Source organism: Polypterus senegalus, chromosome 13 (genome assembly GCF_016835505.1).
Source record: "Polypterus senegalus isolate Bchr_013 chromosome 13, ASM1683550v1, whole genome shotgun sequence".
Taxonomy (NCBI): domain Eukaryota; kingdom Metazoa; phylum Chordata; class Cladistia; order Polypteriformes; family Polypteridae; genus Polypterus; species Polypterus senegalus.
The window spans coordinates 11,478,002-11,487,706 of record NC_053166.1 but is presented as its reverse complement, the minus strand read 5'-3'; the positions used below and the strand labels follow the sequence as shown (position 1 = coordinate 11,487,706).

The window sequence follows — 9,705 nt, the reverse complement described above, 5'->3', positions numbered from 1 at the left end:
AGAAAAGTACAGAGAGAGAACTTCAGTAAACTTTAGAAGAGCAGCTCTCGTGTTCATACCTGGCAGGTAACCTGCGAGTCATCACATAGTATATGGTGCCTTTCCTATCTATCAATTATATAGTGCCTTTCATATCTATCTATCTATCTATCTATCTATCTATCATATAGTGCCTTTCATATCTATCTATCTATTGTATAATGCCTTTCATATTCTATCTATCAATTATATAGTGCCTTTCATGTCTATCTATCTATTATATAGTGCCTTTCATATCTATCTATCTATTATATAGTGCCTTTCATATCTATCTATCTATCTATCTATCTATCTATCTATCTATCTATCATATAGTGCCTTTCCTTTCTATCTATCTGTCTTGTCCAGTCTGAGGTCCAGAGTGTCTCCCAGTCCTCTGTTCTTTCACCAGTATCCTCCACACTTGTAATGGGGTCCCTGGTTAACTCCTGACCTGAACTGAGGCCAAACAGTTCAACTTTGGTTTCATCAGTCCGAGAGTCTGTTAAGCGTCTTTTGCCAAATCCAAGTGAGCCTTCATCTCCACATTAGATTGAACTTTAGACAGGTAGGTCGATATGAAAGGCCCCGTATGGTAGGTAGGTAGGTAGGTAAGTAAGTAATACTTTATTTGACCCCAAACATGCTAACATTTTACAGAAGCTCAAGATAAATCTAAATATGATAACTTTACCTCCATGCTGCCCTTCCTGTTGGTCTCATTGCCATTCCTGCCAGTGGACGATGTCGACATTCTAAAATGTGAAGAGTTCACCATCTTCTCTGCGTCGGCCATACAATCACTCAGTGAATTTTGACCAAAAAAGACCATTTACACAAATTATTATTATTTTTTTTTTAAATTCCAAGTTTAATTAAAAAATACACAGAGAAATCCAGCTTTTTACCTTTTAAATATATACACTGTGGCTGAGTTACAGATAACATGCTGAGTCTCAAATAGAAATGCTATGCACAAAAAAAATATATATATATATATATATATATGTTGGCTTTGACCTCACACCACTAACGTTTGACCTTTTATTGATCCTGCTCGTCCAAAGGTACAATTCCTTTCCAAACAATTCCCAGAGACGGGGATTCCTGAAGACTGTCCATGCCAGCGCACAGGTCAGGTTACGATGCGATACGATTGTCCGTAAACGTCAGCAGCCTCCACCTCGGCACACAAGACACACTTTTTGGCGTCACTACTCTCGTTTCAGTTACAAGGCAGCTTTAATAGTCACACGTGGATTATTAAATGGCTTCATCTAGAATGCACTCAGCAACGGCAACCAAAACTCTTTTAATATCTCACAGCGCTTTTATTATTTATGTATTTATTTATTTTAGCAGGATGTTCCTTCATGCTCCTCTGTTCCTTCCCAGCCGGGACGCATCCTAACAGCGATGGCTCCCAAGTCTGACGTCAACACGTCACAATCCCGATGCGCAGAGAGGCATCACAGCTCTTCCCGACTTTGGGTCACGGGCTGAGCACATCCTTCCCTTGGCGTGGACGAGACCCCTAAACAATTAGACGATTCAGTGTTTTTCATTATGGCTGAGACGTTCTTTTCCGTTTATGCTTGATTTGAGTCGATTCTCCCTTTTTAGGAAGGAAAAAAAGCTGAGTGTTCCATTGCTGTAAAGCGTAGACATTTTCAGCCCAGCTTTCCATGCTACTCTCCCTTTCGGGCCGACAGCCGTTAAGTTTTAGTCCACATAGCAGCATTCATAGCCCACAGCACTTGACACTCGGTAGCAGGTTGGTTATATCCTAGCGTCTTTGGCATTTTTTAAAAACAAGTACATGTTCAGAGGTACTGGATAATCGACAATGTTTGTTTTTTTTTTTAATAAATGCTCAATATATTAATAAAAAAGGTTTCTTTACAAAAGAAAAAAAAAAGCCTTTTGGCCAAAAAATATACCATATTAATATGTACACACTCCATGCCTGATGGTTAGTGATTACTGCAAAAAAAAAAAACAAAACAAAAAGACCAAAAGATTAATTCAACGTCAGGCAACCACAGTGAAAGCAGCTTAAAAATAACAGCAGACAAGTGCAGTGTGGCCAACCGCTGCATGGCATCGACTGGCACAGCAGCACCTCAAGAGCACAAGGCCGCTGAAAAGGAAGTATACACTAGCAAAAAAAACCAGCTGTGTGAAAAAGTAAGTGCACCCCATGGAAACTGTTTGAACAGCCGGACGTCAGATCTTCATGCAGACGCTGGCGACGGATAAATCGACACATCAAACTGATATGGTGATACTATTCTCATAACCCACATGAACAAAAATGGAGATCTGTTACTTGGAAAAGGTAAGCAGACCCCCTCCCTCCATTTATCACCTCTTTAGAATTGGGTGTTTCAGATGGGGGCCAATGATGAGAAGCTCCTCAAAGAGTCTATAGGTGGACCTGACTGTCTTATTTAAGGTGCGGACATTGAGGGGTCTGGCGTTCTCTTTGCTATTGACGTGTGTGCTGTCATCATGCTAAGGTCAAAGAAGCCGAGGCCGGGCACTGAACCCATGAGCCTGCAGGTGTGATGCAGTAGCAGCTAGTGCTCATCACTGTGCCGCCCACATCCTCTATCATTTTTGTGAGTGTATACTTCTTTTTCAATAAGTGTAGAGATACGTAAGGTGCTAACACAGTGACGTCCTGCAAACAAGTGCCACAGGCAGGTGACAGTTTGCAGAAAAAAAGGCTGCTGTTTACAAAGACACCACTGAAATGCGAACTTATATTTAAATATATATATATATATATATATATATATATCTGCAGGGTGGTCCAGATCTAATTATGCAGATCCAGATCGTCTGGATGACTTTGATTTATGGTGGGACGATTCCAGTTCGGCGCGAAGACGATTCTTCATGTGCTCAGTTCACGCACTTCTCAATGGTCCGGGATTTTTCAGGTGATTTTCAATGTAATAAACTTAATAAGTGATAGAGAGAGAGAGGTTAGGAGCTCACACTGATACAGCGCATTGCTGCACCCACCACACGACAAACCAACTCAGGATCCACATTAGGACCCGAGTGCAGCCATGCGACAGATGACACCTCAGCACCACACGAGGTCAGATGGAGTAGACCAGTGTGAGGTTTTTTTATGGAGGCTGGAGTGCCAATTCTGACACCAACCCCCAGGTTTGTTCCCTGCAGGTTGGAGGGCCTACAAGCAGGGATGGAGGCAGATTAGTGTCATACCCAGGACGGTGCAATTGCAGGTTAAGGGTCTTGCTCAAGGGCCCAACAGAGCAGAGACCCTTTTGGCATTTTACTGGATTCGAACCGGCAACCTTCTGATTGCCAGTGGAGATCCCTAGCATCAGAGCCACCACTCCACCCCATTAGTTAAAGTGTAATGAAAACTGCATAATTAGATCTGGACCACCCTATATATACTGTGTGTGTGTGTGTGTGTGTGTGTGTGCATATATATATATATATATATATATATATATATATATATATATATATATATATATATATATATATATATATATACATACATACAGTCATATGAAAAAGTTTAGGAACCCCTCTCAGCCTCCATAATAATTGATTCTCCTTTCAACAATAAAGATACCAGTGGTATGTCTTTCATTTCCTAGGCACATCAGAGTCCTGGGGTGTTTTCCAAACAGATTTTTAGTGAAGCAGAATTTAGTTGTAGGAAATTAAATCAAATGTGAAAAACTGGCTGTGCACAAATGTGGGTCCCCTTGTCATTGTGCTGATTTGAATGCCTGTCACTGCTCAATGCTGATTACTTGGTTGGCTGAGCTTGTAAAGCCTTGAACTTCATAGACAGGAGTGTCCAATCACGAGTGGTCAAAGGTATTTAAGGTGGTCAATCGCAAGTTGTGCTTCCTTCCCTTTGAATCTCCTCTGAAGAGTGACAGACAGCATGGGATCCTCAAAGCAACTCTCAAAAGATCTGAAAACAAAGATTGTTGAGTCTCCTGGTTTAGGGGAAGGCTACAAAAAGCCATCTCAGAGGTTTAAACTGTCAGTTTCAAGTGTAAGGAATGGAATCAGGAAATGGAAGGCCACAGGCACAGTTGCTGTTAAACCCAGCAGGTCTGGCAGGCCAAGAAAAATACAGGAGCAGCATATGAGCAGGATTGTGAGAATGGTGACAGACAACCACAGATCACCTCCAAAGACCTGCAAGAACATCTCGCTGCAGATGGTGTATCTGTACATCGTTCTACAATTCAGCACATCAGTATGGCAGGGTGATGAGGAAGAAGCCCTTTCTACACTCACGCCACAAACAAAGTCGCTTGTTGTATCAAATGCTCATTTAGACAAGCCAGAGTCATTTTGGAACAAAGTGCTTTGGACTGACACCGCAGTCCAAGAAAAACACCTGCTACCTCCTGTCAAATGTGTTAGAGGTTCCATCATGCTGTGGGGCTGTGTGGCCAGTTCAGAGACTGGTGCCCTTGTTAAAGTCGAGGGTCGGATGAATTCAACCCAATATCAATAAATTCTTCAGGATAATGTTCAAGCATCAGTCACAAAGTTGAAGTTACTTAAGCAGGGGTTGGATATTCCAACAAGACAATGACCCAAAATACAGTTCAAAATCTACAAAGGCATTCATGCAGAGGGAGAAGTACAATGTTCTGGAATGGCCGTCACAGTCCCCTAACTTGAATATCATCAACAATCTATGGATGATTTGAAGCAGGCTGTCCGGCAGACATCAAATGTAACTGAACTGGAGAGATTTTGTATGAAGAATAGTCAGAAATACCTCCATCCAGATCCAGACACTCATCACAGGCTATAGGAGGACAGCGTCTAGAGGCTGTTAGATTAACAAAAGGAGGTTCAACTAAGTATTGATGTCATATCTCTGTTGGGTGCCCACATTTATGCACCTGTCTAATTTTGTTATGATGCATATTGCATATTTTCTGTTACTCCAATAAACTTAGTGTCACTGCTGAAATCCTACTGTCTCCGTAAGGCATGTCGTATAATAAAAGGAAGTCGCTACTTTGAAAGGTCAGTCAATGAGAAACAAAAATCCAAAGAATTAAGAGGGGCTCCCAAACTTTTTCATATGACTGTATGTATGTACTGTGTGTATATATATACACACACACACACACACTGTACTGGTCAAACTTTTTAGGACACCTCAGTTTTTCCTGTTTTTCTTCAAATGTAATCATTTGAATTATAATAAATGATCTAAAATGTTGAAGAGGCAAGCAGTAAACTGCCTGAAGTTTAAATGTACAGTTTTGGTCAGCAAAAACTGAAAAAAGAACATTTCAGAATATTAGAAATGGGTCTTCTTCAGGGAACAACTATAAGTTAGAACCTGCAGATGTTATGCAGCAAGTAAAGTAAGTGAAGCCTTACAATTTGCACAGGTGTCCCAACCTCTGTTGATTACTTTAAAGCCCTCTGTGTGTCGTAAAGCAGCGTTAGAGCAGACTAAGTTCCTGCACCTTTTGAAGTACAACTTGGACAATATTACATTGTATGATGGAAAAATGGAAAATGGAAACTAAGAAATGAAACGAGACAGGGCATTAGTACCCTTAGACATGTAGGCCTTTCATTTACAAAAATTGCACAAAAAAAATCAGTGAGTCCAGTGGTATCCTACACAATCTAAAGGTAACTGGAAACTGAGAGACACTCTGAGAGGTAGAAGTCACCACCCGAGCAGAAGACACGTTTCTGAGGGTCACCAGCTTATGTGATCACAGGCGCCTGACAGCACAACAGCTTAACAGTGCAGATCAACAAAAGCAAATCTCAGTTTCTACTGTGAAGAGGAGACTTTGTGCTGCAGGTTTGACAGGGAGAGTGGCAGGAAGAAAAGCCATCGCTTAAAGAACAAAATAGGGCCTTGAAATAATGGCCGTGGACTACTGCAGACTGGTACAAAGTGTTATGGAACTTGAAATCCTGGGTTTGTCACACAGGTACACCATCGAGTTGGTGACAGGACGGTTCCTCAGTATGTGACACCAGCTATCAAACATGGAGCAGGAAGTGCGATGGACTGGGGACAGAGTTGGTGACCTGCACAGAGTGACTGGCGTTCTGAATCACAAGGGTTAGCACAGTTTGGCTGTTATACAGGCTACTGTGATGAATCAAAAACTGGAATAAAATTTTACACAAGCAGAGATTCTTTGACTTGTTTGTTTTTTCATTTGCCATTGTTTAACATTGTTTATTTGTTCTTCCTTGAGTTAATGAAACATTAAGACATTAAAAGACGGAGGTGTTCTAAATCATTTGTCCAGTGGTGTTTCTGTGTTCTGTATTTATATAACGCAGAATTACATTTACATGAGTCTGGTTAGTTGCCAGTTGCAGCACAGAAAGGATTCATTCAAACCCTCAAGTTGCTGAGATCAGATTAACAAATATCAGTAAAACATTTGATCCAGGAAAGAAGAGACTACTTTGCTGGGTACCATTAATATAAAAAAGGTATTCTTAAAAAAAAAGATAATAAACAAATAAGATTGAATTGTTGAAAAAAACAGAAAAGAGTTACCTTATGCCAACATCCTGGTATGGGAAGTCCATCGGGACCCTGTGGTGTCATGGGAAAAAAATATTTTACTTAATAATAGTAATGATAATAATACATATTCATGAACACACACACTGTGCATATTTCTTTACAGCTTTGCATTGCAAGCCACCAAGCATAAAAGATGACAGCCTGAGTGACACAAGTCCTGTCATCTCTTGACTTGCGCTGCTATTACAAATCCTTAGAGGAAAACTCCACCTAAAATGACATTTATTTTTAAAAATATGTTACATACCCCATTGTAGTTTGTACTGACAAGCAAGAGGAAAAAAAAGTGAATCTCATGTTTGCATAGTGAACGGAAATTAAAAAACAAATGGATGAAAAAAACAGTCGTCTATGGCAGGGGTCACCAGGGGACCCTTTTCTTAATGAGTGCCCTGTTTGTGCTGCTAATTAACTCCTTGTGAATTCATTTGAATTGAATTGCTTTTTTTAAGATTTGTTCCCCTGAATTTCTTCATTTCTTTCCTTAAAACAGAAATGTAATGTGAAGTGAGGGAGCCAACAGAAGACCAACTAAGTCAGGGCCTCAAACTCACACCAGTTTCACTCCAACCAGCTGCTTAATGAGGCGCCGAGTCTTGTCGTTAATTAAACTTGTTCTTTAATTCCGTGGCTTGTTGCTGCCCTCGTGGTGCATTAGCAGACATTTCTGAAATTGCCGATTTTCTCTTTTCTGTTAAAATGTTTTCTGGACCTGAGCAGATTGACATTCCTGAGACCTTCATCTTTCTTTATTTTCAGATATTGTGTGATGGACACCAGTTGTTTTGGCGCATTTTGTATCTCGTGATTGTTTGACTGCTAATTAAGGAAAAAGAAACAATGAAAGGGTCTGAGTCTTCAAGAGCAAATCAATTCAAAAGAAGTCAATTTGGAGGATAAACAGGTCACTCATTAAGAAAAGGGTTAGCATGAAAACCTGCAGCTATGGTGGTCCTCCTGGACTGGACTGGACTTGGCGACCCCTGCTCTATGGTGACCCATGAAGAAAAGTTTCTCGAGTCGCTTACTCCACAGGTCAGGTGATCCAGTCGTATGGTCACAATGTGCAAAACACATACACTTTTTGCTAAAATATTATGAAGTAAATACTTCTGGAAAATGAGCACAACGTATAAAGAGAAAACGCCTTCATATGAGGCCCATCTTTTGAAGTGAAGATCATCTCCTCCTCCTCATTCGGTTGTGTTGCGACTCAGGCTCGAGTCTTTAATGGAGGACGTTTGGAGCAGCCACAGTTCTTCCTGGAGCTGACTGCCTGGCCAAATGGAGCAACTAGGCGAGAAAGGCCTCAGTAAGAAAGGAGACTAAAGAACCCAATGGTCACACTGGTTGAGCTCCAGAGGACCTCCGTAAAGATGGCAGAAACTTGAAGAAAAACGACCACCACTGGAACACTCCACCAGTTTGTTCAATTGTTGCCTCCGTTCTCCATTAAAACACAAAATCAAAATTTTTTCTTTCGATTGTTACTGCAAAGCACAAAGGGGTAAGTAACACAAATGAAAATGTGATTTTTGAGTGCAGTATTCCCTTAATATTCACACAACATTACCCAGGGAGCACAGCCATGCACCACACTACACGTGGCTTTGTTTAGTAAATACACACTGAATTGCAATGTTTTTTAGCAATAAGTGATTTTTTTTTTCCTTCTGCAGCTCGTAAAGAATGACGTTATTAACAAAAAACAACACAATGGCATCTGTGGAAGGTGACGTCTCGCCTCGAGTCCACGTCTTAAAAGTAAACGGCCATCTTTTGCTTCCTTTTAATTGTGAAGAGAATTCTAAAGTAAAGGAGGTTAAAAGAGAATCATTTAATTATTTGGCTGACACCTTCATACAAGGCGACTTACAACAGTTATGATGTGTAGTACCAGGGTGTTGTACCGTGTCAGCCATTATGGATGTGGTGAGAAGTTAAGCAAAAGGACCCCTTTTATTAGCTAACCAGAAAGATTACAATATGGCAGCTCTCGAGGCAACTCAACTCAGGGCCGTTCATCAGGCAGATGTTCATTACAGCTTAAATCTTGTCTGAAGAAGGGGCCTGAGTTGCCTCGAGAGCTGCAATATTGTAATCTTTCTGGTTAGCTAATAAAAGGGGTCCTTTTGCTTAAGGTGCTGAGGTGTCACCCATTGCTTGGTTGCACTCGGGTCCTAATCTGGATCCTGAGTTGGTCTGTCGTGTGGTGGCTGTATCAGTGTGTGCTCCTAACCTCCTCCTCCTCCTTTTGCTGAACTTCTCACCACAGTTACGATACGATTGGTTACGTTTCTTTTTCCAGCTGGAGCACATGCAGCTCAAGTGACTTGCTCAGAGTCACATCGTGGTGTCAGTAGTGGGATTTGAACCCACAACCTCAGGGTTTGAAGTTGAAAGCCTTAACCACTACAGTAACCACACTGCCTGCAATCAGAGTGTAAAGTGAGTGACGCAGCCGCTTTTGTAAAAATGGCTAATTGTCTTTCACCTGTAGAAACTCACTTCAATGATGCAATAAATGTCACATCTGATTGCGTCGACCCTGAAGGGGTGTTTTAGATGGGCTGCCCCATTTTTTGCAATCAGGTGTTTACTGAAAACCAATCAAATAAGCTCTACAATAACAACTGCCCTAATAAAACAGTGTCTATATCATCATGTAAAAAGGCAAAGAAAAAAATATAATAAAAGCTCCTAGAATTCCCTCCTGCCTTCCACCCTCACCTTGTTCTTTCGAGGTCTACGCTTATTGTATGAGGATCAACACGTCTGCTCTGAATTGAGGGGAAGAGTCAAAGTTCAGCTATCAACATGGATGACCAGATACGTCATGCTGTATTACATCTGCTCTATTGAGGATGACTGTGGTTGTATTGTATGTAATTATAGAAGGAACGCGCCTGTCTTGGGAAGGTCCCACAGTCCCGAGCCATGAGGTCGAAGGAACTTCCTGCAGGAGAGTCGAGGCTACATAACACGTATGGAGCACTGAAGGCCCTCAAGAGCACAGCGGCTTCCATGATTCTTAAATGGAAGACGTTTGGAACAACCACAGTACAACCTGGGGCTGGAAAATGAGC

At 41.2% G+C, this 9,705-nt stretch overlaps 1 protein-coding gene across 1 annotated transcript in view; it reads right to left on the bottom strand.

The window, feature by feature from the left end:
- Positions 1 to 1,648: 1,648 nt before the first annotated feature.
- Positions 1,649 to 9,705, bottom strand: part of LOC120543375 (collagen alpha-1(XXIII) chain-like) — a 146,254-nt gene continuing 138,197 nt past the window's right edge. The window contains exons 31-32 of the mRNA XM_039776417.1: positions 6,590 to 6,628; positions 1,649 to 2,001 (exon numbers count right to left, since the gene is read on the bottom strand). Coding sequence (XP_039632351.1) covers positions 1,999 to 2,001; positions 6,590 to 6,628 — 42 coding nt within the window. The 3' untranslated portion in view covers positions 1,649 to 1,998. The remainder of the gene's footprint in view (positions 2,002 to 6,589; positions 6,629 to 9,705) is intronic.